Source organism: Elaeis guineensis, chromosome 6, assembly GCF_000442705.2.
Source record: "Elaeis guineensis isolate ETL-2024a chromosome 6, EG11, whole genome shotgun sequence".
Classification (NCBI taxonomy): Eukaryota; Viridiplantae; Streptophyta; class Magnoliopsida; order Arecales; family Arecaceae; genus Elaeis; species Elaeis guineensis.
The window spans coordinates 22,828,293-22,849,773 of NC_025998.2; the positions used below are offsets into that span (position 1 = coordinate 22,828,293).

General features: G+C 39.7%; 2 protein-coding genes across 4 annotated transcripts; both read left to right on the forward strand.

Moving 5' to 3' along the window:
• The first annotated feature begins 1,244 nt into the window (after positions 1-1,244).
• Positions 1,245-9,199, forward strand: LOC105032733 (protein TRANSPORT INHIBITOR RESPONSE 1). Of its 3 annotated transcripts, none has more exons than XR_829868.4 (5): positions 1,245-2,745; positions 4,316-4,805; positions 5,977-6,764; positions 7,455-7,493; positions 7,667-9,199. XR_829868.4 is itself a non-coding variant. In XM_010907265.4 (5 exons), the coding sequence occupies exons 2-4, from the start codon at positions 2,237-2,239 to the stop codon at positions 6,745-6,747; spliced, it is 1,770 nt and encodes a 589-aa protein (XP_010905567.1). In that variant the 5' UTR covers positions 1,245-1,469; positions 2,185-2,236; the 3' UTR covers positions 6,748-6,764; positions 7,455-9,199. The 3 variants fall into 3 exon arrangements, 2 of the variants coding, with proteins under 2 accessions (XP_010905567.1, XP_010905568.1); XM_010907265.4 differs by having other exon boundaries at positions 1,245-1,469; positions 2,185-2,745; positions 7,455-9,199; XM_010907266.3 differs by having other exon boundaries at positions 1,245-1,437; positions 2,185-2,745; positions 7,455-9,199.
• Positions 9,200-15,148: 5,949 nt separating this feature from the next.
• On the forward strand, positions 15,149-17,436 carry LOC105032732 (uncharacterized). Its single transcript, XM_010907263.4, has one exon. The coding sequence runs from the start codon at positions 15,433-15,435 to the stop codon at positions 17,140-17,142; it is 1,710 nt and encodes a 569-aa protein (XP_010905565.1). The 5' UTR covers positions 15,149-15,432; the 3' UTR covers positions 17,143-17,436.
• Positions 17,437-21,481: the final 4,045 nt, after the last annotated feature.

The window sequence follows — 21,481 nt, forward strand, 5'->3', positions numbered from 1 at the left end:
CGATAAAAATCTAAAAAATAATTTTTTGACTAGATCATTTTGGCTATGATCATGTATTAGTATATTATTAAAAAAAATTTTAGAACAATGCATGAAATTCCATTCAAAAGGATCGTACATCTCCACTCCATGATGCATAGCACGATTAAACACAGAAAGCTAAAAGTGATGTTTTAAAGGTTTGTTGATTAATTGTTGAATGAAAAATGCTAAAAGTTTAGGCTTCATCAATTTTTTTTCCTCAATATTAAAAAAAAAATTATTAGACGACACCATACGTTCAAAATACATGAAGTTCTTGCAATTTTTTGTATTGAAGGGTCCATTTTGGTTGTTTGGAAATGAATAAACAAGTGTATTTTGGTGTAGAGTTCTCAACCTGATTGTGTTATAGTATTTGCTTAAGACTGTTCTACTTAGAGCTGGATCTAATGTAAACAATATATATATAAATCTTGGCACCTATATGTACTGATTATAGTCTAACTTACAGAATAATATAATTTGTGGGTAAATTTGGATATTGTCTACAGTCTTGATGACGATCTCAGGTTCAGGAAAATGGAAAAGTTATGCTCTCCTGCACACCTAATTATCAGTTTGTTTGGCCTTACCTAATAATTACAACTACAAGCAATATATTAGGTACTGTCGGTAATTCTTAATCACAATACCCGTGCTAATCAAAAATAATGAGCAACTTGTTGGAGAGGAACAGACCCATCACATCATCTCACCCTTTATGCGGTGATAGTTTTTTCAATTTTTGGTAGAAGTGATACTTTTTTCAATTGATACATAGCCACTCCAAGTCATGGCCAAATGAATTCATGTTATTTAATTAAGGACACCAACTTCCCATAATAACCCATGCTGCAACCGGACAATGGCTAAGACCCCAAACTTACGTGGTCCCTTCTTACCAAAAAAAAAAAACTTACGTGGGTCCCAACTCCCAGCATGTCATTGAAAGAGTGCAGATTTCATTATTAAAAAAAAAAAAAGAAAAAAGAAGTGTGGTCAGATTTGGGTGTTGGAGTACAAAAATAAACTTGGCTACGGTGAAAGGCTCAGCACTGTTGGGCACCTGTTGCCCTTCAACTCTTTAGTACCGTTGCAAGTACCCAAGCGGTACAATTATTTCTATTTTTCAGAAAAAGAAAGAAAATATTTTCAGAAAAAAATATTTTATTCTTTTTCTTTCTTTCTTTCCTTTTTTTTTTTTTTGCCCTCTGGTTTCCCACTCTGTGTTTATCCGCTGGGAGCACCCAAAAGGCTTTTAAGGAGAGAGAGGAAGGAAGCAAGGTCTAGTTTTGTGGGTAGCTTCTTTCTCTTGGCGCTCCGGGATATCTCGAAACCCTAACACGAACCCTAGGGTTCGATCCCAAGAAGCTCGGGAGGCGGCTTCCATGGAGGTACCCTGCTTCTGTTCGTAAGGTGACACAGGGATTCTCCCCTCCTTCTTCTCTGTAAGCTGTTCTCCCCGCGTCTCTTTCGTCTTCTTTTCCGGCTAGGATTTTGAGGAAATCAGGGTTTCTTGATCAATCTCGTTCGTTTCTCAAAAAAGTTTGTTCCTTTCCTTCTTTTCCTGCATTCTTTTGCGGATTTGGAAGGGGAACGGAGTGCTGGCAGCGGATCTCCGGGGACTTTGGGGAGTGGCACTGGGGTTCCGTCTCTATACCTTTGAAAGGAGGGGTCATTAGGTTTCCGCCCCCTCTTTCTGCCTTTCTTTAATTTGGAGTGCTTGCCCTTTTGCTTTAGGACCTAAGGGGTTAATGGCGTTTAGGCGGAAAAAAGAATCAATAGAGCTTAAATAGCAGAGATTTACCAAGAAGAGAGGTTAGGGCTAGCCTTAGGGGATTTTTTTCTTTCCTTTAGGCTCGGAGGTAGTTATAAAAAAAAAAAAAAGAAAGGCTCCACATTCTTTAACCTGGGAAGATCTCTCTATCTTCATTTCTCCATGGAACATTGCAGATTTAGGGTTCTTGAGTTTTGGATTTGAGAAAAAAACGTAACTTTATGTAGTGGGACAAAGTCTAGAATTTCAAGGTTATACCCTTGGGTAAAATTACAAGAATTAGGTGTAATTCTCTTCTTTATCACGGATGATTCCTGGGTTTAGTTATTGAGTCTAGGAAAAGAAATCTTATTTTTGGAATAAAATGGAAACTGGACCTTGAGCAGGCGGAGATCGTTGAGGCAGGTGCGCTTGGTAGATTCAGATTTTGGAAGGGATATGGCTATCAAGAAGCAGAAGGAATTGGATATAGAAGAGAAGTCCCCAGAGAATCGCATCCTTTCCTTTCCTGATGAAGTTTTGGAACGTGTTCTGGTCTTTGTGAAGACTCACAAGGATCGGAGTGCCGTTTCTCTGGTTTGCAGAGACTGGTACAATGCCGAGCGATGGAGCCGGACCCATGTATTTATTGGGAACTGCTACTCTGTGTCTCCGGAGATGGTAGCTCGTAGATTTCCAAATATCCGGAGTGTCACTCTCAAGGGGAAGCCCCGGTTCTCTGATTTCAACCTTGTTCCACCAAATTGGGGCTCTGACATCCATCCATGGCTTGTGGTTTTTGCTTCAGCATATCCTTTCCTTGAGGAGCTCCGTCTTAAAAGGATGACAGTTACAGACGAGAGCCTTGATTTCTTGGCACGATCTTTTCCTGAATTTAAAGCTCTTTCCCTTGTCAGTTGTGATGGCTTCAGCACTGATGGTCTTGCCTCCATTACAACCTACTGCAGGTATGACATTATTATTAATAACTTGAATTTTGGCTTAGTTTTCTTAATGATTTTCTGTCGCAAACGTTTCCAAATTGGAAAAAGGCTTCTTTATTCGCTCTTGATCTGAGCTGCTGCCCTGTCGTTTTGGATCAGCACGTTCTGGGTCATTGCTTTCATCTTAGAGAAACAGATTGTTGACAGAACTGCAATAGTTGGACTCCTTTTGTATGTGATTGTAGAAATTATTATGTGCACACATATTAACTTGCCGTTTGTAGTGATTTCAGTAGTAGGCATTTATGTTGTCTGTCAGTGAGAAATGAACACTTGAATTCCATTATTCATGAAAGAAGCCAGTTAGGCATCTACATCGACATGATAGATGATTATCTCCATGGTTTAGTCTCTAGATATTCCGGAATTAGATCTTGTGGCTTCAAATGGATTTTTGTTGTGATGATTATTGAAAACTGTTATTTAAAATAAAATAATTTTGTCATTATGGTTAACGTGCAATTCAATCTGGTCAATGATTATGTTGTAAGAACAATGACAAGCAAACATACAACATTCCATTGACCAATTGCCTTGGCAAATTTTCACTCGTATCAGTACAAGTTCTATCTACAGGGGCTTGTCATGAATGCTTATTGCATTTCATGTCACATGGGGATGTTGTATATGCTCAATGTGGTTTCATCACAGGGATCATCCAACTGCTAGTAGCCATATCGTTACTCCAGTTTCAATTCACAATCATGGTTAGCTGATATTCATCAGATTAACTGCAATTCAATCAGTGTTTCAGGCAATCCATGTTTATGTTTTGTAGAGGTAAATGCATGAGGTTGTTCGGTAGAAAGAAAGTGCAGTGGCCTTCAAGCACAAATGATTTCCATGGCTACAGTGTTTTTTTTTTTTCTTTTTTCAGGTGACTGGATTTTATGAATTCCATCTCTGTATGCTGTTATATAGAAAAGTCACCGTTGTGGTACCCTTGGCTCTTCGAGATTAGGTCTAATTACAGAATCAGCAAAAATGCAGGCTTTCTAACTAATATATGCTTTCCTAACTGACAAATCATAGTCTGGCTATCATAATTTGTCATATACAAGTTTCTGCAAAAATGTCTTTGATGAATGATCACTTATTGCTGAGAGTTCTGGGGCCAGATTGGAGAAAACCACCTGCATACACTGGCTCACTGGCCTGTGAGTTGGACGAAGAAAATAGTTTAGCAGTGTGAATGTTGAAATTTGGTCAAGTAGCTTTGTTCAAGCAGTGTGTATGGTTCATGCATTGAATGGAAAGTTCCAAGCAAACAGGACATTTGCTTTCTCAGAGTCTATTCCAACTAAAACTAAACTATATTGGGAATGGTCTGAAGATATTTTATTTTGATATTAGGAGTTCCATGCTTACTTTCACTGATTAGTTTGTATTTCCCTTTCTTGTTTCTTATCTAATATTGATCAAAAACTTGAAAATAGGTGAATTTTGTCTGGGCATATTTAACTTTTTGTCTCCTGTTGATTGTGGATTTCTCTTGTAAATACGTTTACATGCTAAAAGTTGTTCTTGGTTCCAGGAACTTGACGGAGCTTGACATACAGGAGAGTGGGATTGAAGACCTTGGTGGCAGCTGGTTAAACTTTCCGGAAAGCTTCACATCGCTTGAAGCACTTAATTTTGCAAATCTGCATTCTGAAGTAAATTTTGATGCCTTGGAGAGACTAGTGGCCAGGTGCAAGTCATTGAAGGTATTAAAAGTAAATAAGCATGTCATGTTGGAGCAGTTACGGAGGCTACTTGTGAGAGCTCCTCAACTTACAGAGCTTGGAACTGGTCCATTTTCACAAGATCACAAACTCCGATCACACATAGATCTGGAAAGTGCATTCAGTAACTGCAAGAACTTGAATACTCTCTCAGGCTTATGGGAAGTTTCCTCCATGTATCTTCCAGCATTATTTCCTGCATGCACAAATTTGACTTTCCTGAATTTGAGCTACACAGCTCTGCAAAGTGCAGAACTGGCAAAGCTTTTGCAAAAGTGTCCTCTTCTTCGCCGACTTTGGGTAAGCACTAAAAAAAATTTTAAAAGTTTCATTTGCTTCCTGACTTTTATTGTGCTTTTTCACTATTCTTGTACATAACTTGGTCGATTGTTTTTGCATTTCTTCATTATTCTTCTAATCGAAAAAGGGCAATCACTAATTTCTTGTTGTTGTTTTTTTCTTCCCTTTTTCGAAGAAACACACTGGAATATTAGTATCGCTTATCTCACAACCATATATGGGATCAAGATGAAGTGGCTCTTAGCTGACCATTTATTTGATTTGTTGTCACTTATTAAAATGTAGTGAAATTGGTGGAAAGATAAACCATCTTGGCAAGTTTGCACAGCTCTTATGAATTTACATCTCAAAATTATATATATTCCTTATTTTCCTGTTTAAGTTGTAGTATTGTTGACTTCAGATATAGATGATTAATTACTCTATCATACCAGTCTTTCAGCCTTCCTTCTCTGTGCTGCAGCCCTCAAACATATGACTGCTTCTCGAGGGTTCCTTTCAACATCTTTCTCTTTCACTCCATTCTGAGTTTCAAAAGGCTAAGTTGAAAGATAAGCCATTTCTGTTGCTTGAGAGGTCAAAATATTGTGTTAGATCATCTAAATGGAAAATTCTACATTTTTTAGAAAAGTAAAAAGTCTTTATGCCCACTGAAGAACTCAGTGTAGCAGAATGTTGGGCCCTCTGTTTCAACTTCAGATGTTTGGTTGGGTGGAAAATTGGCTAAATATGGAGCATAAAGCCCTGAAAGCAAATTTATATTGTTGTACTCACATTATTAATTAATACATGGAAACTTCAAATTTTAGCTTTTTTATTTTTTCTTTATTATTATTATTTTTTAATCTCCTTGAGTCAAGCTTGCTGGCCTGCCTGCTATCTCAGTTGCAACCACTATCTCAAACAATATTTTCCTCCTTAGCAGCTATCCTCAATCGAATAAAATAGTAATGACTATGCTTACTCAGTTATGCTGAAGCCATCTTTATAATTTCCTTAAAGTTCAAGTCAGCCTAGATATTATGCGGTAGGATAATACATTGACAGCAAAACTATTCTCTGACTGTGAGATTTATGCTTTGATGGGTGGTGAGCACTTTGGCAGTTTTTGACCTTGCACTATCAACTACTGTCTCCACCATTCTAACCTTTTCTATAATGTTTCTTACAGGTTCTAGATACTGTAGAAGACAAAGGGTTAGAAGCTGTGGCATCAAGCTGTCATCTGCTACAAGAACTCCGAGTGTTTCCAGCAGACCCATTTGAGCAGGAAGTGATCATGGAAGGTGGTGGCAATGGTGTCACTGAATCTGGATTTGTTGCTGTTTCAGAGGGCTGCCCCAATCTTCACTATGTTCTTTACTTCTGTCATCAGATGACGAATGCTGCAGTGGCAACTGTGGTGCGCAACTGCCCTAACTTCACCCACTTCCGTCTCTGTATAATGGACATGCGCCGGCCTGACTATTTGACCAATGAACCCATGGATGAAGCCTTCGGTGCTGTTGTAAAGACTTGCAGTAAACTTCGAAGGCTTGCTGTTTCTGGGCTTTTGACTGACCGGGCCTTTGAGTATATTGGTACCTATGCTAAGAACCTTGAGACCCTGTCAGTGGCTTTTGCAGGCAGCAGTGACAGAGGCATGCAATGCGTTTTAGAGGGATGCCCTAAGCTGCGTAAGCTGGAAATAAGAGACTGTCCTTTTGGGAATGCAGCATTGCTTTCAGGGCTTGAGAGGTATGAATCCATGAGGTCACTGTGGATGTCCGCCTGCAACTTGACAATGAATGGATGTCAACTCCTGGCAAGGAAGATGCCAAGGTTGAATGTGGAGGTTATCAAGGAGGATGAGAGTGATGACATGCATGCTGAGAAGGTTTACGTATACCGGTCAGTTGCCGGGCCTAGAAGGGATGCCCCTCCCTTTGTTCTCACCCTCTGATGATCATCCAATTATAGGTAGGTTCCCTTTCCCTCTAACTAAAATATTTGATGGCGACATATGGCAACTCCGCCTTCGTATTTCCCCCTGGAGACCTCCATGGACCAGACTTTTCTAATTCTCGAGTTCAGCATTTCTGAAGAGAACTGTGATAGGAAATTGGAAATCTGTGTTCTATTAATTGTAGCATGCAGGCAAAACGTATGGTGGTACTTCATGGTAGAGTTTGATTTGCTCCTAATAAGCAGCTCCTGCCTCATTGGTTAGGTTTATCGGATCATTACCTTGAATCCCTGGACCCTAGATATTTAGAATAAGCTTGTATTTGGATTATGGTTCCAAATGTTCACAGGTTGGATTTAGTCATTAATAAATGGTGCAACTTTGGCCTGCTAGTCTCAAGGACAAGTAGTTCTGAATATTAACTTGATTCAGGAACATTGGATTATACAACTGGAATAGACAGCCTGTTATATATGGTATAAGGCTGCGAAATTCTAGCACCAAAACAAATGGTATTAGGTTGTATCATGTGTAATACAAATATACATCATCTGGAAAATTGATCCCTTCACATGCAACCTCACCAGTGAAATTAGAAATAGTAGTTTAAAGGCATCTTTGCATCCTATTTAATCCAAATATCTGCATGTTCTCATTCTTACAGTATTTTCTTACATTCTGATTAATTTTTCTCATTCCTGCAGGTTTCGCAGGGGGAGGTCTATTGCAAAACAGCAATACAGGTGAATAGAAGATCAGAATTGAGGACTACGGAATGATACACAATTCTTTCTGATAACAATTTATTCCTGTTACACATCAAACTCTAGGAAAACAGCAGAGGCTAGAAGATAAATGGAAATCTCTCATGCTTTTACTGTATCAATGGCTAATAACTGATCTGTGTCTGGTTCAGGAGCCACTCCACCCCCGAAGAGCAAGATTGCAAGGTGCCTATGCTGAAGTAGATGAAACAGCTACGGTGGTGCACTATGAAACAACTGAAGACAGCCCCCACGATATGTTGCCACCCTGGGGCATACGGCATGTCAAATTCCTGCAGTTATGCAACCCTGACTTGAAAGATGAAGATGACCAAAATAAAGGATCAGTTTGTGTTATTCCTTTTTCTCCCTTTTCTTTCCCAGTGGTCATGAACATGCACCTTCGGATGAAATGAACTATCTGAGTTATGAAGCATCAAACTCTTCGAGCACCTTCCCAGCCAAGCGGAACGCCTCTTGCTGCAAGGTCTGCAGCATGTCAGCCACTCCTATTGTTGGCTATCTTTCCATTATTGCTTGCTATGGGCTTGCTGGAATGTGGGATATCGAGCACAGAGAACTCCGATTCTAATGCTGATTTCCTGACAGAAAATCATGGATAGGAGAGTTAAGTGACTACAGTGGGCAATGGCGGACAGGCAGTGTCAATTGAATGAAGTATGAGGCTTGTGGCTGCAAGCCTATGTCCTGGGATATCCAAGTATCAGCCGTATGACATATGATGGCCCACTAGCATTCTTGGACTGACAGTGGGAACATCTACTGGTCCTTTGGCAGGTGGACTTGTATTTGTGGTACTCCCATGTGATTTGGGGTGGATAAGAATGCGGCGGTTGGGGCAAGTTGGTGCCCAACTCTTCCAGTGCATTGTTCCCCTTGCCCAGCAGCGGTGCATCCGTCCTTTGACCTTGTTATGGGATAGAGAAAGCTTTGGAGCTAGGTTTGTTGTACTTTGACCAGTTTTTCTTTGGCAAATCTTACTTGTGGAACAAATAACAGCTGATGCATGAAAAACACTGCTTGTATTCTGTTCCCGGGTGGGGTAAATGGAATCGGTTACTCAGGTTTGCCACCGTTGAATTGACTCAAGGTGCAACGATAGCTCTGTTGCTATTTGATTTGGATCTGCAAAGGGCATCGACAAGTTTGGCTACAGGTCAGAAAAGCTTGGATAGAATGGTTCACTGGCTTTTAACCTTAAGTGGTGGATGACTAGGGCAAGCATTCTATTCTTCCACTGCCCATTGGTTGGTGAATGGGAGGCTGGAGGAGACTATCGTTTTCCAAGTGGCAAGACAAATGTGGATGAAAGCAGTTGTCGTGGCAATGTTGAGTACGTAGGCGAGCGCTAAAAATCTACAACGAAGCTGAATTCTATCAGCCAGAAACTTGGGCAAAAACGAGCCACAGGAAAGGATGCTTCACAGGTTGTGATAGTGGTGAGGAGCTGGGAATTTTAATGGGAGCTTCTACTTATGGTTCTGGTGCTCGGAGTGTTTCAGATGGGGCCATTTAACATGGCATATGAGTCGGTTCAGTGACCTTGTTTTCGTCCTCTCTCTCTCTCTCTTTTCTAGTTGTTTGTGTACTCCATATGTGGTTGAAAACTAAAGTTTTTGGAGTGGTGTGGAGCCATGCAGTGGCAATTGCTTTATCGTTTTTTATTTCTTTCTTGTCTCCGAGACTAGCACCAAATAGATCTTTTTAATCTTTTTTTTTTTTGTTTTCCAAATATTTACTGTCTGAAGAATCTCTCACTTTTGCGGCAATTTGGGCAAATATTTTGTATTTTGTGTAATTGACTGAAAGAGAGCCGGATTTGAAGTTGGGACAAAGTCTCGTTGGATATAAATCCCATCGTAGAAAATGGTCACTAGCTTGGAACTTGGAACACCCCGGTCTATCATGTGACTAGTAAAGACTGGCTGTCTTCTGTCGTAACTTAATCTACCACCCCTCCGAACTCAAAACTCAGCTCGTGCAAGGCGCAAGTGACGTTTTTATGTGAAGTTTAAAATGTGTGTCGATATTCCGACAAACATCAATCTCTTCACCGTATGTTTCTTCCTCATGCAATGGCAACTGCATTCTGTTCTTGATACAAAACCTAGATGAATTATGATCTTGTAACCATTCAAAATCCATATCAATAAGAGAGATTAATCCAAACAGAACAAACTAATAGAGTTATTAAGTCTTTTGGCTTGCACGTTCTTAACTAGGGCATCTAAATTTGGTCGAGAAATCTGCGGTCAAGGAAATGGAAAATAAGTCGCTTCAGCATATTAGTCTACACATTTTTGGAGAACCAGACTTGCACTAGGGTCTCTATGATATCTCCCAAACTGGTGCTAAGGAGACATGATAAGTATAATAAACTGCTAAACGAATTCTCTTTTCCTCATCCAAAAAAAAAGAAAAGAAAAACAAGTAGATAAACTAATATCATGAAAATTCAGTGATTGAAGTACTACACACACTCTCTCTCTCCCCCTTTTCCTCTGCCCTTTTCTCATGGCTGCTATAGCATCATGAATGGGGTTAATGTCATTCTAGTACTATTGCTTTGCATAATCAATGCCTTCGAAAGCAAATATTGCAGGTCTATTTATTTGGATCAACGAAGCAACGCTTGCAATTATGTTTCTACAATGTATTCTACTCTCATTGAAAAAGGTTTGCTTGTACAAGGTCTCCGCTATGCGTCTCTATCAAAGGTTAAACTCTTGGATAAGGAACCAGTCTAAATAGCAAGCATGTCTGGAAGCAAGAGGACTTGGGCTGGTGAGATAACCTATTGTTCCAGTTCGATCACAGAATGCTTTAATCTTTTGTTTGAATACTAATCCAAAACATATGTCATGCATGCAGTCACCTGACGAGGAACGGCACCCTACATTAACCTACTGGAGAGTTTCTAGTCTTGATTTGATAGAGAAACCAATGACTATTCCCTCCTATAGCAACCTTCTTAATTTTATATGAGACATAAGCATCAAAATCTTACATCATTTAGCAGATGAACATGAAGCAAGTAGAAACATGAACCTATACTTCTAAGCTAAGGAAATTGTACCTGATGGATACCTGGAAAACTCTACATCCCTACTCAATGATTTTCTAAGCAACCAACACCTTTCTCCATCACACAAGGACCTTTGAGGGTACCCAATTTAGATGATGTCCTTTTTGACTTTATCACGTTGAACAAGTCAGAAGAAAAATAAATGCAGACCCCCTATTTCTCTGGCTACTCAAAACTTGAGACCTCCGTGAACCTAAAGCCAATATGACCACCATTGCAGAGCCAAATCAACTAATAATGAGTCTCTTGTATTACTTTATATCATAAAATAACACAGCAACCACTTGTTTTTCTTAGACCATGATCATTAGTTCATCTCTACTTTGGAAGCAGTTTCGAATCAGGGGAAAAACTTTTTAAGAATATAGAAAAATACAAAACACTTGCAATTCAATGTTTTTCTTCAGGAAAAGTTCAGTGCATAATTAGTACCTTACAATTGTTCCAGGCCAGGATGGAATGAATCTTTTAAGGTTCTCTGGATCTCTAATCCATAATACACACGAATGTGCAACATGAGAATTTTAATTATATAATTTGCATCCATGTGCCGATTCATGCATTGTCTCTCATAGAATCTTGTCCGATTTGGTGATCGACGACCAACAATCTCCAGTTTCATGCACAAGAGCAAAAGGAAAAAAATAGAAAATAAGAGTTAATACAGAATTAGCTCAGGCCACATGGAAGAACTAATGTTGATGGTGGTTAGCATATTTTAGATGCTGTCCTCGTCATTAGAGGGAGGCTGGTTATAAAAGAGAATGAATACAAACAGAAAGGCAGTTTGTCCCATTCAGAAAAGATAATATTAGAAAAATGAGCACCCACCAGGGTACAGGACCATTTGATGGTCATTTTTATCAGCAAAGCTTTTCTGAAACCCGTGAAGCTACACATTTTAATACTAAGATTCAGGCCTTGATCATTCTCATACCCATCTTCTGCATCACTCCTCATAAAGTTTATCCTCTTTGTTTTGGTTGCATAGCCCATGCCTTTCTGTGTTACTTGAAGTTATAAAAGCTCCTACCTGCCTAACTTGAAGTAATAAAAACTCTCTCTCCCAAGGTGCTTCCAAACAAAGGGGTTCACATGGGTAACAATGGCACGCACTTGCTGAGAATTTTAGATAGGTCAACATGCTCTCAACGGTTGCTATCAATGGTCCATGGCTGCAACTGTTCTCCCTTCACATTAACTCAACAAACTCACTAGTCTCTCAGCTTTTGTTCTTTCTTATAGATAGCTAGCAGCCTAAAAGTACTGTCGTCGCATTTTTAAGGCTTGTGCAGGCTTCTAACCAAGGACAGATAATTAATGCCAGTGACCTTATGATTGGTTTGGTTTAATTCTTGGACCTCCATCACCGACCCCTGCTTGTTGGCCCATGAGGCCATGATAGAGGATAGAACGTTAGAGCCTGATGGCTTTCGTTTTCCCTCTTTGTTCTTTAGGAGATATTGGTCCATTATCCACCTGAATGTTGCTACGGCTGTCAAGCAGTTTCTCAGCATAGTTATGGAGCTAGAGATTTGAAAGAAGACCTACATTACTCTGATTTCGAAGAGACGTAGGAGTTTATGTATTACCTCCAAAGATTCTCTTACCATTGAAGTCTTATAGTTATCAAGCTCGACATGACGAAAGCTTATAATCGGATCTGTACGGACTTTGTATACTTTACTTTATGGAGAGAGCTTTAGTTTCCATGAGGTATAGATCTTCTGAATACTGAGTTGTATGTGAATCTCTTTATTTTTCTATTTTGAGCAATAGCATGCTAACTGTCTTTTTTTGCTCGTTGATTGGCTTTTGTCAAGATTATCCCCTGTCTCTTACCTTTTCATCATTTATGTTGATACCCTACATCAGCTGTACAAATGGCTTGTCTGTGCTAAGCTTTAGACACCTATACTCTTGCTTCAGGAGTTCGATCAATCTTATATTTGCTTTTTGTAGATGACTATCTTCTGTTGGTTTGAGTCTTTATGAGAAATATTTTGGAGGACTATTGTGCTACTTTAAGCCAAAAACTGAATCTTTCAAATCAGCTATCTGTTTTAACCCAAAGATAAAGCCACAGGTGAAACATACCATTAGGATTGCCTTAGGATCAGGGAGCAGAAGGGGACTTGGCTATACCTGGGCATTCTCATCACTAGGTGGAGACTTCAGAGGGTCAACTGTAGCAATATAGAGCAGAGAGTTCAAGAGTGGTTGGAAGGCTGGAAGGCTAAGTCTCTTCCTATGATGAGCATATTGACTCTGATGAGATTTATTCTCAGCTCTATACTGATTTATCTCATATCTAATACTATTATATAAACCTCGCATATGAAGATGGAGCAGATGTTCTAGAAGTTCTTGTGGGACTCACATGGTGGTGGGCATTGGGTGCATTTGGTAGCTTGGGACTTGATCTACCTGCCACTGTGAGATGGTGGGTGGGGTATCCCATCCTTGTTGGTCAGGATAGAGGCTGTGATAGCCAAATATGCTGTAAGATTCTTACTTGAGCCCGAGCGTCTTTGAAACACAATGATGATGGCTAAGTGTGGCCCATGGACTTTAGATATTGATATCCAGATGGATCAGAGTAGCTCTTTTATCTAGAGGGAGATATATGTGCATTTTTTTATAGTGATGGCTAATACAAGATTGCTATTCGTAGACGAGCAAAGTGTGAACATGATGAGGGATACTTAAGTGGTTGACCTTCCGCTGAGATAGTGGCCAATCATGGCCGATGCAGAGATGGTGAATAGCATGCTGGTTTGTGACCTATTGCTACTTGGGGAGACGATGTGGAATATTACTTTAGTTGCTTAGTTGTTTGTGGAGTGGTTGACTGAGAAGGTTTAGGCACTTGCAATTCTTAGACATGGTACTCTTGCTGTGAGGGTCTAAAGTTTGCTTGCAACTCGAGGAGGAGAGTCAGGGATCTGCATAATCTTTTTAGAGGAGAGCTTGTTTAGAGATGAGATTATATTTGGGTTTGGAGGCTTGGTACTCGAAAGTAGCTCTATTTATTTGAAAGGTGGTCTGGGGTTACCTTCCAACTAGAGATTTTCTGAGCAAATGAGGGACAGACATTCCTCCGACTTGCCCTTATTTTAATGTGTGAGAGTTGTGTGGGTATGAAGACTCGTCGGTGCCCCTTAGGAGATTCTTCAGTCGAAGACCCTAGTTGACACATTTCTTGCGCACTTAGGTACAGTTCTAGCAAATCTTCCTTCAGATCGATTGCCATTAAGGGACTTATATTGCCTATCATATTTGGTTGGTCAAGAATGCTTGATCTTTGAGGGCAGGAGTTGGCCATCAGGATTTATTCTGGAGAGGGCTCTGGTTCAGACTGTTGAGATCACTGACTCATGTTGTTGGAGAGATTATGATAGCTCGGGATACTCAGAACTCCTCTTCAGCTCTTGTAGCAACCTGAATGGTGTTCTTCACTTGGGAGCCCCACCCTCGAACTTCTCAAAGTCAACTTCGATGATACTATGACTGATAAGGGTAGTAGAGCTGGAGCAGGTTTTATAATTAAAGGTCGAGACTTGAGGCTCATAATAATGGGTAGAAGTTCGATCTTTGACATCTCAATCCTAAGGATGAAACTAAAGGTAGCTTAGGCAGGGTCAGCTATGTGCGTCAGGTTTTGAGAGCCGACTCTATCCTTGTTAAGGACGACTATGTTACGATGATTGGATGGATCTAAAGATAAGGTGGGGGATTAATATACACCTCTTACTATACATCTGGTGTTTGGCGAGGGAGGGCACCTTTGTCTTTATGAGTATGTTTATTGGAAGGAGAATGAGGTTACAGACTTGGTGGTTTCTTTCATTGCTAAGCACTCAGGCAAGGTGCCATGGATCAGCTTCGCATCCACTCAAGGGCTTTAAAAAATATTTTATTTTCTTACATTCTAGGATATATTCATATAGGATGGTATGAAACGTTTGTCTTAGTGTGAGTGTAATAACAAAATAGATTTTGGAGGCAACGCAAAAAATAATAAAGCAAAAGAGTATATAGTATTGCAATGGTAACTTAAATGTTATCTTTTTTTTCTTTTTTCTTGTGTGTGTGTCTGTGTGTAAAAGTTTGTATATATTTATATGAAGCAGAAGTATATAAGAAAGACTAGAATGCATATGAAGGTAGTATAGTTGGAGTATGTCAAACTTACAAGGGGCATTTGCAGCATTGACAATGAGGAAGAAGGGGCATATGTAGAATGTTCAATACAAGTTCCAAGGAAAAGGTTGCCAATAATTAAATAAAGTTTATAACAAGAGCAATCCAAGATACCATTGTATTTTGATCTGTCCTACGCCTAGGGCACCTATATTTTGGCCATCACCTCAGAGCAAGCACCTAACTTTTTTTTGTACACTGAACTTTCATGCTCCCAACAAACCTCTCATCATAGACTTCCACTTTCACCAGACCCTCCAACAGGCCAAACCACCCTCCATCCTCTAATGACCAAAATAACCCCCACCTGTCCCTACCCCTTACACAACCATTCCAAGGCCAGTGTGTAAATATCAGTATTGTCAGAGTTCAATTGCCACTTCTCAAAAGAGAAAAGGTCCATTAAGAAATGCAAAGATGGAGGGTCACAAGTGACAGGATATCAAAGTATTTGACAGAGTATACAATAGCAAATAAAATCCTTTGCTTGCAGGTTCCTCTCCCTACCAAGCAAACCACATCATCCTCTCTCCCACTTCTAGCCAAAATCACCAAAAAATTCCCAGAGAATTCTGTGGCCAAAGCTGCAGGGAAGATGGTCCCATCTCCATGAAGCCAGAGATGAATAAAAAGGAAGAAGAGATTAGTCTCTGTGGAGCGTCAGAGCTCATTGTTTCTTTGATCTCCTCTTCCGACTCCATCCAATTATTCCCTATCAAATGGCAACTGATCCGTAACAAGCTCGAGCAGCTGCGCTCTGGCCTAACCACCATGGGTGAAGGCAATCATGTCAACACCAATTCAGAGCTCAACAAACTGTTAGAAGCTATAGCATCGACTGCAATCGGTGCCCAAGTGCTTGCCCACCGATGCAGTGATGAGTCCTATAATGGTGGGAAGCTCCTCCTAAGGAGTGATCTTGACGTCATCACTGCCAAGCTTGAGCTCCACATCAAGCAGTTCAATAACATATATGCTTCTTGGATTTTGAGGCATCCCCGAGCCATTATCGTGTCAAGGCCAGACGCTGGCTCGAGCCGTGAGGACATGAGGTTCTACGTGAAGGATCTGTCCTCAAGACTGAAGATTGGGGACTTGGAGATGAGAACTCGAGCCTTAGCTGCCCTTAGTGAGATCCTTCAAGAGGACGAGAAATATGTAAGAATTTTAGTAGTTGAAATGGTCGATGGTGTTAGTCTCCTGGCGAGCCTACTTGAAGCTGGGGATGAAAGCATCAAAGAGGAGGCCTTGCAGGCTGTTTCAGTGATTGCGGGGTTCGAGTCCTACCGTGGAGCTCTTGTAATTGCTGGAGTTATCGTGCCACTGATCCAAATTTTGGAGCAGGGAAGCGCATTGGCTAAGGAGAGAGCAGCTCGAGCTCTGAAGAAACTGACACAGAATTCAGATAATGCATGGTCCGTCTCAGCTCAAGGAGGTGCTACCACACTGCTCAAGATCTGCGGCGACGACGCCAGCAGCGGAGGATTGATCTGCTCAGCTTGTGGCATACTGAAGAGCCTCAGTAGCGTGGATGAGATCAAGAGGTTTATGGTGGAAGAAGGGGCAGTCTCTGTCTTTGTAAAGCTTTCGAGATCGAAGGAGGAGGTGTTCCAAATCTTAGCAATAGAATTCCTCACCACCATTGCTTGTGAGGATGATTCCATCAAAGAGAAGGTGGTAAGAGAAGGGGTGGTTGAATCACTTGTTAATGTTCTGAATCCAAATTCTCATTATTCTTCAAAGGCAAGAGAGGTTGCTCTCAGGGCTATCGACGCATTCTGTTTCTCATCTCCAAGTTGCATGAATTCATTGACTGCCACCGGGTTTCTCGACCGAATTCTCTTCTTTCTGAGAAATGGTGAGATCTCCATCCAGGAATCAGCACTGAAGGTTGCATCTCGTCTCTGTGGGTTATCTGAAGAGACTAAAAAGGCAATGGGCGATGCCGGTTTTATGACAGAGCTTGTAAAGCTACTCGATGCTGGATCTTTCGAGGTTCGGGAGTTGGCGGCGGAGGCAATCTGTGGCATGGTCTCGGTTCAGAGAAACAGAAGAAGATTCATACAACAAGATCAAAACGTGAATCGGATTCTCCTATTGCTCAATCCCGAAGAGAAGTCAGTGACAAAGAAGTTCCTGCTCTCCGCACTCATGTGCTTGATGGAGAGCAGCAGTGGGCGGAAAAAGATCATGGCTTCTGAGTATGTGAAGCATCTAGATAAGCTTGCAGAGGCTGATGTGGCAGATGCAAAGAAGGTCGTCAAGAAGCTCCACGGTAACAGATTTCGGAGCTTACTGACCGGAATTTGGAGCTTGTGAGTGACATCATTAGTATTTCCTAACGAATATCTTTACTTAACCTAGGCTTTTACTTTTAATAACCTAGGCTTTTACTTTACTACCATCATTGCTTTCTCTCTGTTCCATTGTGATGTGGAGCAGTTTTTCATGTGATTCTGTGCTTCAGATGATCTTCTTAGTCTCAAAAGTGTAAGGAAATGTTCCAACATGAGTATGTAAATTGTTCATAGCGTACTAGAAATTAGTGAAGAATGTGAAAGAGAAATATTGGAAGTTGTCCATTAATGGTGTATCCAGTGGCTCTTTTTTTTGGGTTCCATCGTGAGAATGGGACTGCTTGCCGAGTTGATCTACTAGCACTTGGTGTGAGAATAAAATTCAATTGCTGCATGTTTCTTCCTCACCTTTATAAAAGCAGCAACAACAGTATTAGAATGTATTCTTCATTTAAAGACAAGCAGAATGAGGCTAGGAGGGACGGACCACTGTGTTACCCACACATAGTTGGACCAGAAGGTCTACTGACATGGGACATGTGGAGCAGTCTTTTGATCTATCAATCAACTTCCTCTTGATATATGTATGTCGGGTCGGGGTTGTTTCTTTTGCATGAAAAGAACGGTTCACCTTCCTTCGCATGAATCGACCATCCATTAGTCACTTTGAGAGCTGTGCGGTGGGTGATCCAATGGTGGATTTGTACAAAGGAAGGTGAATCCTTCTTTCATGCGAAAAATATAACCCCAATCCATAAATTTTAATCTTTGCAACAAGATACAGTCAGTATTCTTCTTTAGAGAGCAAGATAAATCTTTGATTTCCCTAACCATATGGCTCCTCCCTAGCTAATAAGGTGATTGATGTACCAATTTATGGCTATCAGCAACTGGAAATTGCTGGGGATTTTCCTGCAACCTCCATATAGCATAGAAGTACCAAAGAATATTCTACACTCGAATGAAATCATGTCAATGGTACTATAAGAGAGGATTAGATTTAATTGTGAAGTGAAAAAATAAATTGCGGATTCTTCTCTCTCTTCTTCAGCCCATATAATCTCCTTTGCATCACAAAGTGCTTGAATGTGACAGTTTCTCTAACCATTTATCATTTGGATAGTCTGGCTTCCTTCCTTCATCTACCATAACCAAACTAGTATTTAATAATCTAAAATACCATAAACATTGTTTTTTTCCTACATACCACATTCATGACTTGCTTCTCAAAGCCAGAGCTGCTGAATTTGTTTGTTAGAACAGTGAAAAGAGGCAGAGGTGTAAGGTGAGCTATTAACTGTGAACCACCCATTTCAAAGTTCAAATGCTCTTCCTGCCAGGAATTAAGTAAGATTCAAGTGACTTAACTATAATGATGAAAAGAAAGTTGCTATTTGGCTCTGGGCTTGAAAGATGGGCTGAAGGTTGATTAGAGACTAAGAAAATGCTGGATGTCACATGGGCATGGCACGAACCAAAGACCCAAGTCCCAAGAGTACGCTTATCTAGAGGACTGCCATGGATGTTCTTTTTGCGCAAATGGTAGAAGATCCACCTCAAATTTCATTGACAAGAAATGTTGTGGATGTTGCCGCTTTGCTTGGTGCACAAAGTTGTCGGACTTGGTAGCAGGTTAATATTATATGAGTAGAAGTTTAAGCAATCTTTGTTGAATATTTCATCTATGATCACAGCTGGGTTGCTGCTTTGCTTAGCGCACAAATTTGTTGGACTTCGTAGCGGGTTAATATTATATGGGTAGAAGTATGAGAACTTCTTGTTGAATATTTCGTCTATGAATACGTAAGGGTAGGGTTAGCAAACAAACAATTTTTTTTTCAAGCCAGCTCGAGTCCAGCTCGATTGGTTAAGCAATGAATCAAACTTAGCTTATTCAAGTTTGGCTCAAATTAGCTTAGAATAATAAAATTATAATAAAATATATTATTTTAATTAGTTATATAAATAATAACTAATAACTTTTTTAATAAATTAATATAGATTATGTAGGATAGAATGTATTACAAATATATGATAACAATATAATAGGGATTATTTTTCAAACTATATAAATAAAATTTTTAATGATCTTAAATTCTCACCTGATCTCTCAAGCAAGTTGTTCGTGGATGGCTTGATCTTGGCTCAAAATTAGGTGAGCTAACTTGAGGTTGGCTTAAATATAGAACAAGAAACACTAGAGCCAGGCTTGGCTCAGCTTGTTCCTGCCATTATATCTAGGATATCCAAGTAGTAAATCACCTCTTGGTGGAATGGAGCGTCAGCTAGCTTGACTGATCGTCTTATATCAAATTTGAAGTTACTAAACAATAAAACAAACAGGAAAGAGAAGAAAAATTATAAAAAAATAAGATGGTTAAATTGGTAATCTTTCTTGTTCTCCCTTGAAAGTTGAAATCTTTCTTCACATCACCTCTAAATTTGAATAGTAAAATTGATAATTTGTTTTCTTGACCTTTACAGTATCCCTCATTGTATCTTTAAAAAAAAAAAAAAAAAAAAAAAAAAACAAAAACAAGAAGAAGAATGGATCATTTTCGAGGCGTGAAGTGGAGTTAATTTGGCAGTCACTTGGACAATGCCAACTGGGATGTCTGTGCACCTCAATCTTATCAATATTGTCGTTCATGCTACTCAAAAACAATGGTGTGTCAATCTTCATATCATTCTCCTTACTTCCATGTTCATGTACTCTGTTCCCCAACCTCCAGTTTCAAGTTGAAGCTACGTGCGTTAAAATACCAATATCTCCCAACGTTCTTTTACTCTTCCAAACTTCCAAGGACCTTGATTGTTGTGTTTTCTCATCAACTTCGAGTCACCTACTGTTTTCTAAGGTCAAAATCATCTTATATCATATACCATTGACCCCGACGCTATGGACTTGTTTACCAGCTACCATTGCTTGAGAACTCAATCACACAACCATGTACCAAGAGATCGTACCTTCTTCCATTGCAAAACCTGTAATCCGAGTGACCTAAGAGATTTGTTTGAAATGGGCGTTCCTCCTTTGAAGCAAGTGTAGAACAAACTCAACGTAGAGATAGCAACGCGTCAGGTCAGCCCATATCCATATCCATCTTGTAAGTACCCATTTTATATCCGCTTTGGATCAGATTGGATTGGATAGATAAGAGGATCGATCAGATCGGATCGGATTGGATATATATAAATAATATAAAATCAGTATAATTTTGAAAGGAAGATCGGATTCGGATCGGGCATATCATTATCTGTACTTATTTCAAACTCGTTTGGATATTTTTTCTATAACCTATATTCATCCAGATTTTAATCGGATTGGATAAAATTTATTCTATTTGGATCAAATATCTAATGTATTGGCTAAATTGCCATATCTACTCAAAGAATTTGAAGTTGATTTTGGGTTTTGGTATTAAGATTGTTGCATTAATGGTTTAAGAGAGCCAACCAAGTTTTCCCCACGCCACTGACTCACAAATATACTTCACAAAGTTGCCACTGGCTACGTGGCCCGAATGACCTGCGGCAACTTCGTCCTTTTGCTTGAGTACTAGTAGACTGGGGTGGCTTGGCTCACCTGGTTCTCACCGGTGGATCCAGCCTTTTAATCTGATCTTGTAGGGTAATTTGAAGAGATGGTGGATCGTATTACACTTTCGACTTCACCATCTTTGTTGGCGAGACACCATTCGAGGTTCGAGACTGGTGGGATTTTCATGGCGAAAAAGCTTCTATAAATTATTGAATAGTGTAATTTTAACTAATAAAATTCTTGATTTATCCCATATAGTTTAGAGCAGAATATGTCTGTAAACGAACCAAATTGTGGTTGATGATGAATCCATCGTTGACATGAGGATCGCAAGCTTGGGTGATGTAGATTAGAAATTTGTATTATACAATTTTACCAAAATAATGATTTTTGTAATCAAACCTTAAAATTTATTTGGATGATGAAAATTTGTTGATAAAATCAACGTACACATGTTTAAAGAAGAAACTGCGAAGTTTTGGCACATTGAGAATTTTCTTAAAATAAATTTACGTAGAACCTCCGTACCAATTTGTTATTTATTCATAATTTCATACACCAAGGATGCGTTTGGTTTGCTAGAATATGAATCAGAATGGATTGAAATGAGAATTTCAGATATATTTGATTTTTCATTGAAATCAAAGTCGAAATAGGATTTGAATCAAACAGAAAGATATTTTGAAAAAATCAATTTTTTATTAAACATGGTAGAATGGGATATAAAATATTTGAAAGAGAGAGTTGCGATTAGGTTTTGAGGGATCAAGACATTCGCATTCAGAAAGGAAATGAGAATGGAACCCTCCCCGACCACAAC

Bases quoted from the DNA above. Each gene is read 5' to 3' on its own strand.
- LOC105032733 (XM_010907265.4), top strand. From the start codon at position 2,237: ATGGCTATCAAGAAGCAGAAGGAATTGGATATAGAAGAGAAGTCCCCA. The intron at 2,746-4,315 runs GTATGACATTAT...TCTTGGTTCCAG, and splicing joins TCCATTACAACCTACTGCAG to GAACTTGACGGAGCTTGACA. The intron at 4,806-5,976 runs GTAAGCACTAAA...TGTTTCTTACAG, and splicing joins CTCTTCTTCGCCGACTTTGG to GTTCTAGATACTGTAGAAGA.
- LOC105032732 (XM_010907263.4), top strand. From the start codon at position 15,433: ATGAAGCCAGAGATGAATAAAAAGGAAGAAGAGATTAGTCTCTGTGGA.